Below are 17,263 nucleotides of genomic sequence, written 5' to 3'. Positions count from 1 at the left end.
CGGCTGTGGCGGCTTGTGGCTTTAGCGTCCCAGGTTCACTCCCACCTGCCAACGACCCGGGTCTGGGGCTTTACTCTTGGATTTTAAAAGGTGCCAGTGGCCGGTCCGGAGAACAAAACGCTCTCGTTAGCTCTGCCTGAGCGGCCGCCTGTAGGGCCGAGGGCCCCAGGGTCCCTCCCGGCTGAAGTTGCCAAGCAACATGGCCGTGTGTCCCTCAGGGACCAGCATGTCACCCCACAGCTCCTGTCACACAGCCCTGGCCTGATGCGGGGTTACTCCACCCAGTGGCGGCTTAGCCAATGGGACCATGCCTGAGGCTGTAGCCAACTGGGGGGAGAGGGGGGGGGGCCAGAAAAATGGGTGCCCAGCACACAAGCACCTGGAAGGCGAGGGAAGCCCCCGTCCCAATTCCTAGCAGCAGAGCCAGGCCGCACGAGGTGGGGGCCACCCGGCTGCACCCTTGGCTCCCTGCCTCAGCCGCAGGGCTAGGGGAGCTCTCACCCCACTGTGGCCCCGGAGCCCGGGGGGGGGGGGCAGAGAGTAGAGCTGCTTCAGTGTTGGGGCCCCAGTGGGTGGGGGCCGTAAGGTGCAACATGGGGGGCTTGGTGGGGGAGCAGAATGGGGTACGGTGGTGGGGTTGTGGGGGGGGCACAGGCAGAAGGTTCACAATGGGAGCAGGAGGGAGTCAGTGGAAGGAGACCCCCCCCCCCCCACACACACACCCCTTTTGCTCTGTGCTGGGGCCCCACAAAACTTCCGCCTCTGCCAGCCCCACAAGCGTTTCACTAGCCACCCAACTCCCACGCCACAAAGGGCCCATTGTGAGAAAGCGGGAAGCCGAGCGCCTGGGTTCTAAACTCCGCAGAAGACTCAGATAACAGCGGCAAGCGCAACGCTGACGTCAAGGAATAGTTTTGGTATTTGTCTTTCTGCGCCTGTTCAGTGACAAGAAAACCCGTCAACTCCTAATTGCTTCCTGCTTCCTCACAGGCTGCAGGTCAGTGTGGAAAGCAGCTGGGGGCAATCAGGGCTTGCGCCGAGGGGTGGGGGAGAACCCGGTGCTGAGGAAGGTGTGAATGTGTCACCCCCTGGCCCTGGCGCTTGTGGGGTTGTTTGCAGGTGCCCAGCAGCGGGGCCAAGCAGTGATGTGCGTGTGTAGCTCAGGAGCTAGCGAAGCAGGTCAAGGACCTACATAAGAACGGCCGTACTGGGTCAGACCAAAGGTCCATCTAGCCCAGTATCCTGTCTGCCAACAGTGGCCAGCACCAGGTGCCCCAGAGAGGGTGGACCGAAGACAATGATCAAGCGATTTGTCTCCTGCCATCTCTCTCCAGCCTCTGACAAACAGAGGCCAAGGACACCATTTTATCCCCTGGCTAATAGCCTTTTATGGACCTAACCTCCATGAAATTATCTAGCTTCTCTTTAAACGCTATTATAGTCCTAGCCTTCACAGCCTCCTCTGGCAAGGAGTTCCACAGGTTGACTACACGCTGTGTGAAGAACTTTCTTTTATTAGTTTTAAACCTGCTACCTAGTTTTAAACCTGTGGGATTGCGGGATGCCATTTGGTCTAGGGCCCGCGCTGAAAGGGCTTTATTGGCCCATGGGGTGGAGGAGGGGGGGCTCCTACACATAAACAGAGGTCACCCAAGCTAAGGGCCCTTCCCCACCTCCCACCCTAGCGCCTGGTGCTGGGCCAGAGCTAGTGCCCGGGGACAGTGCGGAGGTGAGTTACGTCAATAATGAACAGCTCCCAAATGACCTGCCATCACTTGCAGAGGCCGGATGTGGGGCGGGCGGTGACCCACGCGCCTGCCTGGGATGCCACTTGGCCGTGGGCAGGCCCGGGCCACATACTGCATGTTTTAATGCGCCCCAGCAAGGGGGGAGAGGGTGCAGCGGTGAGCGGTGGAGGGGATTTAGCGGCCTCCCCGTGACCAGCGCGCAGCCCCGCCTCAGTCGCACGCCACACGTGCCTCGGTGCTGCGACAGGACATGAGGTGCTCGGACGGTTCCCAAACCGGAAGGGCGCCGGAGCTATTCCTTGCCGGGGTGGGGGAGGGGAAGCCAGTGGGCCTAGGGCCGGCCCTGACCCCCCGCGCTGAAACTGGCCTGCAGCGCTCGCTGCCCTCCATGGGGTTGTGCCGGCGGGTGATGGCAGGCCAGGAGAGGGCTCTGGTTTCACAGACAGGCTATGGAGAGCGGGGGGGTAAGGGGACTGGGGTTGGGGGTCCTGGAGCATCTCTGGTGCCATGGGAGGGTTTTTGCCCATCCCGGAGGGGGGGGGTGTGGTGTGGTGTGTTAGGCTAGGCCCTGGCAGCGCCTCTGTTCAGCCGCATGGTGTCTTTGCCGCCCTAGCATTTCCCTACGCTGCCATCGGTCACCGTTCTGCTGCCGTTGGTGCTGTCACCAGCTCTCTGAAAGGGGCCCTCTGTTGTCTCCGCCATGCCCCGCTCCTCTGCCCCTGGTCCCCGCTTTCCCTTTCCTGCCCTGTGGGTGAGACACAAGGCCTGCTCACACCTTTCATGAACATGGCTTGATCGCCGTGGAGGGGCGACCCCCGGAGGCACCCCGAAGGAAGCTGCCATGTCCAACTCCGAGCCCTCTGTGACACTGAACCCATGAGAGGCCTTGGCCTCCGCGTGCCATACACATAACACACACCAACACTGGGTGAGGCGGGCACTGGGTCAGTAGCATACGCTCCTTTTTCCAAAGAGGGAAACTGAGGCACCGCATGGGCCAGTGACTTGACCAAGGTCACCTCAAATAAGCAGTGGCACAGTAAGGAAGTGCCATCTCTAACCAGTAGGTCTCACTGCCATGCTGTGCAGCCTGTGGCACTGGCTTTCACACATCCCGAAGGGCCTGGCATGAGCCGTGGCAGGGCAAAGCGCTTGCAGCAGCTCACAGAGGCGCAGTCACCCACCCAGCAGCTGCCTGGAAGCGTGGACCCCAGCTCAGGGGTCTGAGCGGGCCATCCAGGCCCTGCCACCCTGAGGCAGTGAGCAGTGAGCCAAGCCGAGCAGCTGTTCAGCCGCGCTTGCCTCTGGGGAGGTGGCCTGTTCCGTGAGCTCTCCGCTGGTGCTGCCATCTGCTCCCCCCCAGCCCTTGCCGCTTCCACCCCCAAAGCAGCAACCCTCCATCGTGGGTCCAAGGAGCCTGGCCAAGCTGCTGACCCATGCACGAGCTGGCACAGCGGTAGGACCTCAGGAAGGCGCGGGGCGCATTTGCCCAGCAGGTGGCGCCAGCGTGCTAGCCATTTGCTGCCTGCTAGAAGCCACCCCGGTCACGGCGCACCCGCCTGCCTTCTTGCGCCCAACCAGAGCTGGCTGCAGGGCTTGGCCCCGAGCCAAGGGCCCTGCGAGGCCATGTGTGGTGACCCTGCGTGCTCATTGTTTTGGGCGGGCTGAGCGCAGTGAAGATGCACCTAGAGCAGCAGCATGGGGGGGGGGGAAGGGGGGCACTGTATTTAGGGGACTGGGGGGGACGGACACTGCACTGGGGAAAGATTCCTCAGGTTGGCTGCAGCAGCAGGGAGCAACTTCCAGCCCTGCCCCAGCTACCGATCGCCAGGAGCAGCCTCGGGCGCTGAGGGTACAACACCAGGCCTGTCTACATGGGGGATGGGGGCCCAACTCATTTTAAAAGCAGCTCAGCTCATCACTGAACTGGCTTAACCTCCCCCCCCCCCCCCATGCAGCTATGGCACTAGCCAGGAGAGATTCAAATGCCCCCCGCTGATTGGCAAAGCACCCGCAGAGACCCAAAGCTGGCAGCCTGTGTTTGGTGCACATCCACACAGACTTCGGTCCCGATAAAATGTATTCCGCATTCGTCCCGCTGTGTGCTAGGGGAGGGTATGTCTACACTGCAGTCTGAGGGGGTATGGGCGCACAAGGGCCGATCCCAGATGACACCTTTCAAAGTTTTGACCCAAGCAAGGCGGCATGGGGGCGTCCTTTGAGCTCCCTGCCTCAGGTGCTCTGGCCAGGCCTTGGGCTTGGACACCACACTCCTCCAGGTCAGAGAGTAACCTAGACAGGCTATCCTGGGCAGAACCAAAACATCACCATGCCAAGACCAGAGGTCGGCGATCAGTTCTCCAGGGCCATCATCTAACTTCAGGCAAAAGTCTCTCTCCCTTGAGCCTCACCCACAGGCTCACCCCCACAGAACCCCAGCTGCTAAGAATGACCGCCAGCAATTTTAAAAAAACAAACAACCAAACCTTTATTGAGAAACTAAAATAATCCTCCACCCTACCCCCTGGATCTGCACAGCTCCCACCATGGCAAAACGCAACCCTGAAGTGTCACTATCTCCTTCCACATGCCCACGAAATACAGCTGTCTAGCATAGACACCAAAAATAGACACAGACACAGGACCCAGACATATAGAGTGTGCACACGGGCATGTCAGAGTCAGTCGCGCTCATGTGAGGCGGGTTCTGGACGCTGCGGGTAGATGCGGAGGAGATGAGCCCTGGCCTGTAAGTCCCGCTGAACAAGCAACGTGCTTGCACACCAGAGCGGGAGTGAAACGTGCACGGGGGGGGGGGGGGGGAGTGTAACGATGTCCAGCCCCTTTTCTCCCCCTCTCCCCCCCAGCAATCTCATTAAATAAAAGTTCACAGTAACAAAGTTAAACTTTTCCACCCCCCCAATCCCAGCAGGCTGGCTGCTTGGTCGTCTACTTCCCAAATGAACAGCGCTGGATTTCCCGCCTTCTCCCCCGCCCCTTTCCAAACGTGCGAGGCGTCGGCGGAGAAGGCAGGCACAAGCCGAGGGTAAGTGGTGAGGCCTGGCATGGCGCTGGCTGTTTTGGCTGGCTTGCCCCCTTTCTTGTTTGTTTTCTAGTCTGGGGAACCTACAGCCTTGGCGTGAATGAAACTGGCACATTTCCAGGGCACATTCAAAAGGTGCTACCCCGCAGCCCTTTGAGGTAGGATGAGTAACTTCCTTGCAGTGGCTCGCACCAGGGAGAAATGGCACGTCTCGCTGCAGGCTCGGGGCATGGGTAGGGCTGCGTGCCTGCCCAGCAGTGTGTGTGTCTTGGTATGTTCTTGGTATGTCTTGGTATGTTCTTGGTATGTTCTTGGGTGTCTGCAGCAAGGCGCTAGGCTCACGCTGGTGTCTTTGCGGAGACCAGGGGATGGGCATGAACATGCCTGTGTGTAGGTAGGCGTGTAAACATGTGTGACCCGGGCCTGTGCACGTCTGTATAACGTGCACCTCACCATGGGTCTGTGCACAGGCAGGTTTGCGTCCCCAGGGCTGCATAGACGTTGCTGTGTCACGGCAGCAGGGAAGTGAGGGCGTGCGGGGACCCGCGTGTACCTCTGCCCACGGATGTTGCTTTTTCTGGGGCCATGCTGCCTGCTGGAGTGTTAGCAGGTGACCTGTCAAAGCCACATGTTCTTGGGGTGCTGATGGGCACTCCCGGGGTGAACCCCAACATTGCCTGGTCGCTGGCCCAGGGAGGGAAACGAAGAGCCACTGTAGAGCTGATACCACAAAGCTCGTGAGCCAGGAGCACACTAAGCCCTCCTGCCATCCCCAGACTGCCTACAGCAGGCGTTCTAGGGGGCGGAGTGTGGGCGGAGCCAAGCTGGTAGTTTGGGAAGGCAACGCCTCCCCCTGCCTAGCGTACCCGCTGCCCCTGCCTGGCCTTACCACACCCATGGGTGCCCACAGAGCCAGCTGCCACTCAACAGCAAACCCCAGTCTGGAGCAGAGCTGAGCGTTCCATGAGCCTGCGCTCTGCGGGTGCTTCGGCGGCCTGGCATGAAGGCTGCAGCCTGTCTGGGGGCCCCTCCATCCCCAGGGCCTCCCAGCTCCGCTCACTTGCTTCAGCTTCAGAGAAGGAAGCCCATCCCAGATGCTTGCCCACACGGTGCTGGTGAACTCCCCCCCCCCCCCCATCGCTACATTGGGCTGCTCCAACCGTCCATCGCGAACACCCAACGTACCATGTGCTCCTGCCCAGCCCAGGCCTCCCACCAGCCTCGCTTTGGAACAGTCCAGACACAAGAAAAACAAACGGAAGATTTCTCTTTCCTTCTCCAAGAGGCAGCAAAATAAATACCTGTGCCACATGCTGCCACACCCCCACCCCAGGCTGCACAACCCCAGGGATTGTAGGAAGAGCGCTTGAGAGGTCATCTAGCCCAATCCCCTACACTCACAGCCGGATTAGCTGGACCATCCAAGATGGGATTTTCTGCAACCTGCTCTTAAAAATCTCCAGTGATGGAGATTCTACAACCTCCTTAAGCAATTTATTCCAGTCCCACCCTGACTGGAGATATTTAAGAGCAGGTTAGACAGACATCTCTCAGGGATGGTCTAGAGGGTAGCAGGTCCTGCCATGAGGGTACGCGACTGGACTCAGTGACCTCTCACGGACCCTTCCAGTTTTAGTGTTCTATGATTCTATCACAGTGAGGAAGTTTTTCCTAATGTCCAACCTAAAACTCCCTTGCTGCAGTTTAAGCCCCTTGCTTCTTGTCCTATCCTCAGAGGTCAAAAACAATTTTTCTCCCTCCTCCTTGTAACAACTTTTTATGTACAGGCAGTCCCCGGGTTACGTACAAGATAGGGACTGTAGGTTTGTTCTTAAGTTGAATTTGTATGTAAGTGGGAACTGGTACATATTGTAGGGGAAACTCTAGCCAAACATTTCTCCAGAGCTCAGCTTTATTCTCCCACCCCTCACTTCCCTCAGTCCTTTATTCTCAAGCTGAGGTGTCTGCTGAGAAAAGCCGCTCCACGTCTCCCTGGTCTGCTGGGGGGGACGCTAGCTTCACATCTCCCTAGTCTGCTGGGGGGAAGCAGCTAGAGCGGGGTTGCCTCAACCCCGTTTGTAAGTAGGGATCTGATGTAAGTCGGATCCATGTAACCCGGGGACTGCCTGTACTTGAAATACTACTGTCATGTCCCCTCTCAGACTTCTCCAGCCTAAACAAACCCCATTTTTTTCAACCTTCCCTCACTGGTAATGTGTTCTAGACTTTTTATCATTTTTGTTGCTCTCCCCTGGATTTTTTCAAAATTTGTCCACATCTCTCCTGAAATGTGGCACCTGGAAATTTCCCCAAGATAATCTCCATTCTATCTTATTTTCCCTTTTCTTTTCCCGTGATCCCCAACCCAGTTGGAGATAAACAAAAAAACCACAAATACAGTACAAAATACCCCATTAGAAACCTTCCCTCCACATAACGCAATCTCTGTCCTCTTGTCGCTGGAAGGGAAGGTATTGGAATAGCTCCTACAGAGTTTGTTGCCTTCATCTGGTTCTAGGTTCCTTATTCTCGCCCTCCAGGCCAAGGTACCAATTGCTCCAGCCTTTCCAGCCACGGCTCCTCTGGGAGGCCACGCTAAAGGACGTTAACTTTTCTGGAGCAGGTTAAGTTACTGTGGACCAAGTCCCACATCTGGAGCAGCTCCGTGGGCAAGAGTTTGTGAACCACCATCATGTCCCGGAAGAAACAGGGCTCCTTGTTCATCTTGCTGTTCTTGTTCTTCACGATGCCAAAGGTCTTGAAGCCCTCGTGTCTGATGGGCGCCACTTTGAGAATCTCCAGGCACATCCCCAGGAAGACGTCGTCAATGGGATACAGCTCCAAGGTCTCCGAGATCTTGTGGAGCTTCACCGCCAGGGGCCCGTCCATGAGGAAACCTCCACCCCCCGCGTAGGGTGGGTAGTTGCTCTTGTTATAGAGGGCACTGGGGATGTAGTACTTGTTCTCTTTCTTCCGGATAGGCCTGGCCTTGTTCAGGACGTCCCCCACAAAGAGGTCTCCTTCCTTCTTGCTCTCCAGGAACTCCAGGATGTTGCCGGGGCTAACGAAGACGTCGTCATCCCCCTTGAAGATGTAGCGAACGCTGTCGCAGTAGATGTTCAGCCACTTCAAGAAATGGACCTCCTTGAGGGTGAGGTTGAAGAAGCTGTCCAAGAAATCCCACTGCAGGATGTCCCGGTAGATGTGGTTCTCGTAATCCAGCAGCTTCTGGTAGTTGGCCCTCTCCTCCTCCTTGGAGGCTGTGCCCAGCAGGAAAAGTGTCTTGATCCTTTTCCCATCCACCTCCTTCTCCTGGCCCCAGGTCCTTCGGATGGCCTCCCGCCGGTCGTGCTGCGTGATGATGGACTTGACCACGATCAGCAGATGTATGTCACCGCTGCACTTCTCCGGGTGGTTGATCAGCATGGGGAAGTACCTGCAGTGGCGGTAAAGCAGGAACTGCCGGAAGTGGGGCTCTAGCCCTTTAAACCAGTCCATCTTGCTGATGTTCTGGTTGGCCGTGCAGTTGGTAGTGGTGACATCCCAGGATTTCACCTGGGGCTCGGTGTCCGCCTCCGGGTGGGCCTTCTCCTTCCTGCTCTTCCAGAAGTTGCCGGTCTTGGAGAAGACGCCATCTCTCTTCTGAGCTTTCACGGGCTCCTGGGGGGGTTCTTTCTGCGGCTGGCCCGGCAGGAAATGGCTTGGAGCCGTGCCCCTCTGCAGCACTGTCACCATGATCACCAGTACAAAGGACAGGCAGACGCTTTTGTAGATCATCTTCTTCCTAGAGAGACAAGATGTACAGTTAAGGCAAAAAAGGTTGGCAAGGGTGGACTGTCAGAAGTCAGCCCCACTCTCCCTGTGAGACTCTTATATGATCAGACACACACTGGTGCCACTGGAAATGCCAGACAATGCCTATAAGACCAGGACGCAGAGAGACAGGTAGATCCATGGGTGCTGTACGGCTTAAGCATCCACTGAAAAAAATAGCAGGTGTCCAGGACTCATAAGTCCCCATCAAGTGATAGGCACACATCCATGGTGCACAATGAAACCGGAAGGCGGAAAGCACCCAACGACTAAAACAAACGCCCGTGAATGGTGAGATGGGGAGTAGTGGGGAGGGACGACAGGAGCTTGCGAACAGGACCTGTTAACAGGGAGTTTGGAGAGGGAGTTCTCCAGATAAAGGAGGAAGATAATACAGCACCCTTAAGGGAAGTGGTCTGTCTGTGGTGTGTGTTTGTGTTTTTCTTGCTGTGTGCTGAGCTTGTGTTTGGCTGTTTGGTTGTTGTTGTTTTTTTCTTTCCCCTTCCCCCTCCCCTCGCCCTCCATGGAGTGTGTGCTATGGCTGGCATGTGGAAGCTGTGAGCTTCTAATCAGGGTTTGAAATCTAGAAACCTCTGCTGATTGGTTGAGCCTTAATCAAATGGTACTTAGTCCTGCTGTGAAGGCAGGGGACTGGACTCGATGACCTTTCAAGGTCCCTTCCAGTTCTAGAAGATAGGCATCTCCATTCATTTAATCAGGGGGAGGGGCTATCAGGCAGTCCAGGGCTTTGTAAAGGAGTGAGTCAGTGACCAGAGAACTTGTGAACAGGAGTTGTTAACAGGGAGTTTGGAGAGGGAGTTGGGACGGGGGTGAGATACAATCGCCATTCTTTAACATCTTTTCACTACACTCCTGCCCTTCAAGGAGGCATTTAATAACGTCTGAGGAATCTCTCAGGAGGAAGGCAGGTATGGATGGTGATAGCTCTGCTGCTGTTACCTGCACATGCTGTGTCATGTTTGTCTTCCTCCCAGAAGAAAAAAGGGATTTCATCTGCACTAAGTACAAGCTGGTCGCCATTTTGGAAGAAAAAATGAGAGGACTGGAAGCCCAAGTATCAACCCTACGTTCTATCAGAAAGAATGAAGACAATAGAAGGCAGCGTTTAATCCTACAGGCACAGCAGGCTGAAGAGCCAGTCTGGGCAGTACAGGACAAGGAAGAAAACTGGCAGCATGTAACCTCTAGAAGGAGAAGGCACCCAACTCAGGTATCCCCCGTTCCTGTAGGGTAAGTAATCACTTTCGGGCTCTCTCCACAGGCACTGCGATGGAGAATGCTTTGGCAGGAACCTCTCAGGGAAGAAATCAGAAGGGAACACATCTACAGGAAGGCATGGGATGCGTAGTCCTAGAGATGGGGGTTCCATGACCACCACCCCCAAAAGATGAAGACGGAGAGGTGGTGGTTGGAGACTCCCTCCTAAGAGGGACTGAGTCATCCATCTGCCGTCCAGACCTGCAATCTCAAGAAGTGTGCTGCTTACTGGGAGCTTGCATTCAAGATGTGACCAAGAGTCTTCCAAAAGTGATTAAACCTTCGGATCGCTACCCCGTCCTGCTTCTCCATGTAGGAACTAACGATATGGCCAAGAATGACCTTGAGCGGGTCACAGTAGATTATGTAGCGCTGAGGAGAAGGATCAAGGAATTTGAAGCACAAGTGGGGTTCTCGTCCATCCTTCGGGTTGAAGGAAAAGGTCCAGGTAGGGATCATCGAATTGAGGAAGTGAATGTGTGGTTGCGCAGGTGGTGTCAGAGAGAGGGCTTTGGTTTCTTCAACCATGGGACTCTGTTCCGGGCACAAGGATTGTTAGGAAGAGATGGGATCCACCTAACCAAGAGAGGAAGGAGCATCTTCGCGGGCAGGCTTGCAAACCTAGTGAGGAGGGCTTTAAACTAGGTTCGTTGGGGGATGGTGACCAAAGCCCTGAGGTAAGTGAAGAAGTCGGATGCCAGGAAGAATCACAAGGCAGAACGAGCAACAAAGGAGGACCCTTGATTCAGATGGACAAAGCAGGGCGATCAACTGGGTATCTAAGGTTTTTGTACACCAATGCGAGAGGCCTGGTAAACAAACAGGAAGAATTAGAAGCCCTGGCCTAGCTGAAGAACCATGATTTGATTGGAATAACGGAAATGTGGTGGGATGACTTGCATGAATGAAACACTGTCATGGAAGGGTATAAATTGTTCAGGAAGAACAGACAGGGGAGAAAAGGAGGAGGAGTTGCATTGTATGTAAGAGAGCAGTAGGATTGCTCGGAGCTCCAGTACTTAGAGGGAGAAAAGACTGTTGAGAGTCTATGGGTTAAGTTTAGAGGTGCATGCAACAGGGGGAATGTTGTGGTTGGTGTCTGCTATAGACCGCCGGATCAGGTGGATGAGGTAGACAAAGCTTTCTTTGGACAACTGAGAGAAGCTTCCAGATCGCAGGCCCTGGTTCTCATGAGCGACTTTAATCACCCTGACAGCTATTGGGAGACCAATAAGGCAGTACACAGACAATCCAGGAAGTTTTTGGAGAATGTTGGGGATAACTTCTTGGTACAAATGCTAAAGGAACCAACCAGGGGCCGTGCGCAGCTTGACCTGCTGCTCACAAACAGGGAGGAACTAGTAGGCGAAGTAGAGGTGGGTGACAACTGGGAAGCAGTGATCATGAGATGGTAGATTTCAGGATCCTGACCAAAGGAAGAAAGGAGAGTAGCAAAATAGACACCCTGGACTTCAGAAGAGCAGGCTTTGACTCCCTCCGAGAACTGATGGGCAGGATTCCCTGGGATGCTAACATGAAGGGGAAGGGTGTCCAGGAGAGCTGGCAGTATTTTAAAGAAGCCTTATTAAAGGCACAGGAAGAAGCCATCCCGATGGGCAGCAAGAAAAGCAAGTATGGTAGGCGACCAGATTGGCTTACCGGGGACATTCTTGGTGAGCTTAAACACAAAGGAAGCTTACAAGAAGTGGAAACTTGGACAGATGACAAGGGAGGAGTATAAATATATTGCTCGAGAATTCAGGGGAGTTATCAGGAAGGCGAAAGTGCAATTGGAATTGCAGCTGGCAAGGGATGTGAGGGATAACAAGAAAGGTTTCTACAGGTATGTTAGCGATAAGAGGGTGATCAGAGAAGTTGTGGGGCTCTTACTGCATAAGGGAGGTAACCTAGTGACAGATGATATGGGAAAAGCTGACGTACTCAATGCTTTCTTTGCTTCTGTTTTCAAGGACAAGGTCAGCTCCCAGACAAATGCACTAGGCAACGCAGTATGGGAAGGAGGTGGACAGCCCTTGGTGGGGAAAGAACAACTTAGGAACTATTTAGAAAAGCTAAACGTACACAAAGCCATGGGCCCAGGTTTAATGCATCCAAGGGTACTGAGGGAGTTGGCAAATGTCATTACGGAGCCTTTGGCCATTATCTTTGAAAATTCGTGGAGATCAGGAGAGATCCCGGATGATTGGAAAAAGGCAAATGCAGTGCCCATCTTTAAAAAAGGGAAGGAGGACAATCCAGGGAACTACAGACCAGTCAGCCTTACCCCAGTCCCCAGAAAAATCATGGAGGGGATCCTCAAGGAATCCATTTTGAAGCACTTGGAAGAGGGGAAAGTGATCAGGCATAGTCAACATGGATTCACCAAGGGCAAGTCATGCCTGACCAATCTGATTAGCTTCTATGATGAGGTAACTGGCTCGGTGGACATGGGGAAGTCAGTGGATGTGATATGCCTTGACTTTAGCAAAGCTTTTGATACCATCTCCCACCATATTCTTGCCAGCAAATTAAGGGAGTATGGAATGGATAAATGGAATGTGAGATGGCTAGAAAGCTGGCTAGACTGTTGGGTCCAACGGGTAGTGATCAACGGCTCAATGTCAGGTTGGCAGTTGGTTTCTAGCAGAGTGCCCTAAGGATCCGTTCTAGGACTGGTTTTGTTCAACATCTTTATTAATGATCTGGATGAGGGGATGGATTGCACCCTCAGCAAGTTTGCAGATGACACTAAGCTAGGGGGAGAGGTAGACATGCTGGAGGGCAGGGATAGGGTCCAGAATGACCTGGACAAATTAGAGAATTGTGCCAAAAGAAATCTGATGAGGTTCAACAAGGACAAGTGTAGAGTCCTGCCCTTGGGACGGAAGAATCCCAAGCATTGGTACAGGCTGGAGACTGAATGGCTAAGTAGCAGTTCAGCAGAAAAAGACCTGGGAATTACAGTGGATAAGAAGCTGGATAGGAGTCAACAGTGTGCCCTTGTAGCCAAGAAGGCTAATGGCATATTAGAGTGCATTAGGAGCATTGCCAGCAGATCCAGAGATGTCATTATTCCCCTTTTTTTTCGGCTCTGGTGAGGCCAAATCTGGAATATTGTGTCCAGTTCTGGGCCCCCCACTATAGAAAGGACGTGGACGCATTGGAGAGGGTTCAGCGGAGGGCGACCAAAATGATTCGGGGGCTGGAGCGCATGACCTATGGGGAGAGACTGAGGGATTTGGGTTTGTTTAGTCTGCAGAAGCGAAGAGTGAGGGGGGATTTGATAGCAGCCTTCAACTTCCTGAAGGGAGGTTCCAAAGAGGATGGAGAGAGGCTGTTCTCAGTAGTGACAGATGGCAGAACAAGGAGCAATGGTCTCAAGTTACAGCAGGAGAGGTCTATGTTGGATATTAGGAAAAACTATTTTGCTAGGAGGCTGGGAAGCACTGGGATGGGTTACCTAGGGAGGTGGTGGAATCCCCATGCCTAGAGGTTTTTAAGTCTCGGCTTGACAAAGCCTTGGCTGGGTTGATTGAGTTGGGATTGGTCCTGCCTTGGGTAGGCAGCTGGACTTGATGACTCCTGAGGTCTCTTCCAGCTCTAGGATTCTATGACACAAAGACAGCTACACTCCAGGGTATGTGTAAAGACAATTGACATTTTTATCTGGTAAGTTATTTAAGAAGTTTTAACTGGTTTAATCCTCACCACATAAAATATCGGAGACAAAGCAACGGTCTACAGGTGGAACCTCTCTGTACCGGGACTCTTTGGGCCAGCAACATCCATGGTCCGGGAGGACCACAGATGGTCCAGGACCAGGGAGTCCTGGTGAAGGACTGGTGGATAGGAGCCCTGGAGCCTGGTCACCCCAGCTGACCCCAAGTTTATGAGAGTCCAGTGCATGGCCAGGACCGTGTGGTGGGGTAAGAACCCAGCATTCCACAGCTGGGCTGCTCAATGGGGCGGGGAGTCCGGCAGGGAAGGTGGGAGAGACCAGCAGAAGAGGGGAGTGGGTGGGAGACCAGCAGCCGGGCAGAGCTGGGGGGGTGGGTAGCAGGGGGGCCAGATATGACCTCCCCTGGTTTGGCAAAATCCCTCATCCAGGACCTGTCAGGTCTCAGGGGTGTCAGACCAGGACGGTCCAACCTGTATTACAACAGGGAAGGCAGTAAGTTTTCTTGGTGAAAAGCAGGATTTAATCAAAGCCAAATTTTTTTGCAATGTCAATTCCAATGAATATTTTCTATTTTTTCACCATCAGTGGCAACATAAACATTAATTTCCAAGCACCTTAAAGTGTCATTTTGTTTCACCATTTTCCATGCAGGAGGGAAAAAAGGCAGATCAGAGCAATATGTTATGTCAAAATGTCAGTTCAAAAGATCAAATTCCATTTCCACTTAAATTGTTTTTAGAGGTTTTTTTAAACTGACATTAAAAAAAAAGAATCCACTCCACTCCCCACTCATATTTTAAGTTGAAAAAAAAAGAAAAGTGGCCATTTCATTTTAAAAATAGGGACTTGAACAAAAATCTACGTTTTGAAACCATTCTAAACTCCCTTTGGGGAAAGAAGTGGAACTTTTCAGCTTTAAAAATGTCAATCACAATTTTTCATGGGAAAAAAATGTGTTTTCTGCCGAGATCTCGGTACATCCCATTGACTTGCGCAGTCCTGCAGAGGGCAGGATGATGTCGTCTTTCGTTATTTGAATGGTTCTCACCAAACATTTGTTTTCAAACTTTTGGGGGGGCTAATTCTTCTCAGTGTTCAACATCTTCACCTTCTGTACTTTCAAAATGGGGACTCAACCTCTTCCGACCCTCACATGCTTATTGTACTTTCTCCCTGACATAACCGTTGGAGGTGGAGAGTCACCAGTCAATCCACAGCCAGCCAGCCCCCTACACACTCCTCCCTAGACACCGTCATAAACAAAGGATGCTACCAGCCACCTGACACAGACCACAGATCTAATGGCTACGATCCCTCAGATGAATTGTGGAGGGACGTTTTCTCTTCTGGCAGAGGGAGGGGGCAATACCAGACTGCCACTGGGCCCCTTTGGATCTGCCTAAGGCAGGACACTAGGAAGTCTGCTCTCCACTGGATGGGGGAAAGAGCCGCCTTTGCTCCCCCGCCATCATCGCTTCCAAGGGCGGCTGTCCCGGAGCACTAAGCGGCAGCCAGCTCTCTGCCAGCCCTGCGGCGCACTGTGGTATTTGTGTTGCTCTGTCGCTCCCAAAGCGGCTCCGGCCCTGTGGTGCTGCTGTTCTCACCGCGGCCTCGATTTCTGCCCACCCCACTGCCCCCTGCACCTCAGGGCTTCTCTCCGGGCCCAGGCCCCCTTTGTCCGCTTGTAAGAGCATTTCCCAGGGACGTGCAATACGGCCTTTACCCACGCCCAGAGCCCCGTCCAGCGCCTCCCCGCCCCCGTCGGTAGCTGCATTCCCCCTCCCCTGCCTAAGATGCTTCCCTGCCCCCTCCAACACCTTTCCCGCCTCCCACACCCAGCTGGCTCCCTGCTCTCCACCTCACCCCCTTTCCTGCCCCTCAGGGCCTCCGACTTCTCTCCCCTCCTCCGCCTCTCAGACTCGTCCGCCTCCTGCTCACCCCTGAAACCCATCTAGGCTTCCACCTCCCCCACCCCGGCCGCCCAATCCCCCTCATCACAAACGTCATCTAACACACGCCTACCACTGCTGCCTCCAGGCCCCCTCCTGCAGCGCCAGCCTGGGCCTCCCCCCTCCCCAACTGAGGCTCTTCTCACTTGGCCTCCAGCAGCCTCACCCTTCCTCCCTCCTTGTCCTGGGTCCCCTCTCTGCTGACTGCATCCTCCTCCTGGGAGTCGGCTCGTCCCCCGGCCTGCCGGGTACCAGCCTCTCGGGTTCTCCTCCCGCTCTGCCTCTGGCCATATCCCCGCCTCTCTTTGGGCAGCTCCTCCTTGGGTCCTTCCCCACTTCCAGGCGGGGTCCCAGGCTCTGCACCCTCTCCCCAGATGGCCCCACCCGTTCACGTAGCTTCAGCGAGCAGGCCTGCACTGATCCGCCTCTGGCCCCGACCTGCCTTCGTTCCAACCTGCCCCTCTGTCCTCCAGGGTGGTGGGCTTGCAACCAGAGCTCCCGGCCTTCCCTCCCAAGCCTGCTCTGCTCCCTTCATTCCCAGTCCCACTAATGCCCCTGGGCTTTTGTGTTAGGCCCTCATATTACCACACCCCCAAGCTCTCCCTTGTCATGCAGGCTCGTTACGCTGAGCCACCTCGCTCCCTTTCCCTCTCTTGACCCCACACGGCCAGGCCACGGGGGCATTTCTAGGGGGCTACAACAGTTCTGCTTGAGAACCACAAAACCTCTGCCCCATGGGCGTCGGATGAAAGGCCAGCTGGGGAAGGCAAGCCCAGCCCCGCCCCTTCTGACCTAGGCCCCGCCCCTTCTGACCTAGGCCCTGCCCCTTCTGACCTAGGCCCCTCCCACTCCCCGCCTGATCCTTCCGGGCCACGTGGAGAGCCACCGTTGCGCTGTTCTGGCCCTGGCCCAGCTCTCCTCGGCGGCCAGGGGCAATGGCAGCCGGGGCCAGGCTGCTGCCCCACAGCCCCAGCCTTCGGCGGTCGGTCACGTAGGCCATGTTGGGAAGGTTCTGCCTTTCCTTGCCTACATTACCGAGCGCCCGTGCTCTGCCCCCTCTCGTATCCCTCTGCTTCTCCACTGCTCTGGCACGGTGACCCTCAACGCCCCATTAGACACCCGATTTTTATCCCTCACTCCCAGACAGGCCTGCGGACAGAGGGGGCAATTGTCCCAGGGCCCGGAGAGAGCCTCAGACCCCTTTAAATTACCACCGGAGTGCCGCTCTGCATAGCTCTGAGGGCTGGGGGAAGGGCACCCTGCAGTCTGGGGGTGCCAGGGAGGACTGGCTCAGGCCCCGCCCTCTCTGCCTCAGGCCCCCCCCCCCTTTGGGGCATGGAGCCAGGCCCCCCTCCAGCCCTTGCCCTAGGGCCTGCGGTGGCTGTTGGCCTCCCTGCTCCCGGAACTTGGCCTAGCGGAACTGGTCTGAGCCGAGAACGGACAGGCTCGGGCCGAAGGCGACGGGAGAGCGCTGTGGCAACGTCTGAGGAAAAGGGACCCACAAAAGGGTGCCTGTTACCCCGACTGATGGGATCCCTTGTGTGTGCCCAACCCAGCAGCTGCCCCTCTACCACCCTCCCATCCCCCTCTCTCTCAGGGACAATCCTCTGCCTTGCCAGGACCCTGCACCCCCCCCCATCCTCACGAGTCCTCCAACCCTCCCCCCCCCGCGGGGTGCTTTTGTATGCCCTGCATTGCACCTCCCCCCACTCGCCTCTCCACAGCGGGGGCTCCCCCCTTTCCCCGGCTGGGC

The 17,263-nt window shown here is 55.2% G+C and overlaps 1 protein-coding gene across 3 annotated transcripts in view; it reads right to left on the bottom strand.

Moving 5' to 3' along the window:
* Nucleotides 1-4,210: 4,210 nt before the first annotated feature.
* The window catches only part of B3GNT7 (UDP-GlcNAc:betaGal beta-1,3-N-acetylglucosaminyltransferase 7), a 29,976-nt gene continuing 16,923 nt past the window's right edge, over nt 4,211-17,263 (bottom strand). For all 3 annotated transcript variants that reach the window (XM_075938158.2, XM_075938159.2, XM_025189566.3), the window contains one exon: nt 4,211-8,575. In XM_075938158.2, coding sequence (XP_075794273.1) covers nt 7,387-8,575 — 1,189 coding nt within the window. In that variant the 3' untranslated portion in view covers nt 4,211-7,386. The remainder of the gene's footprint in view (nt 8,576-17,263) is intronic.

This window comes from Pelodiscus sinensis, chromosome 10 (assembly GCF_052426305.1).
Source record: "Pelodiscus sinensis isolate ZL-2025 chromosome 10, ASM5242630v1, whole genome shotgun sequence".
Lineage (NCBI taxonomy): Eukaryota > Metazoa > Chordata > Testudines > Trionychidae > Pelodiscus > Pelodiscus sinensis.
This window is presented reverse-complemented; position numbering and strand designations above follow the sequence as displayed.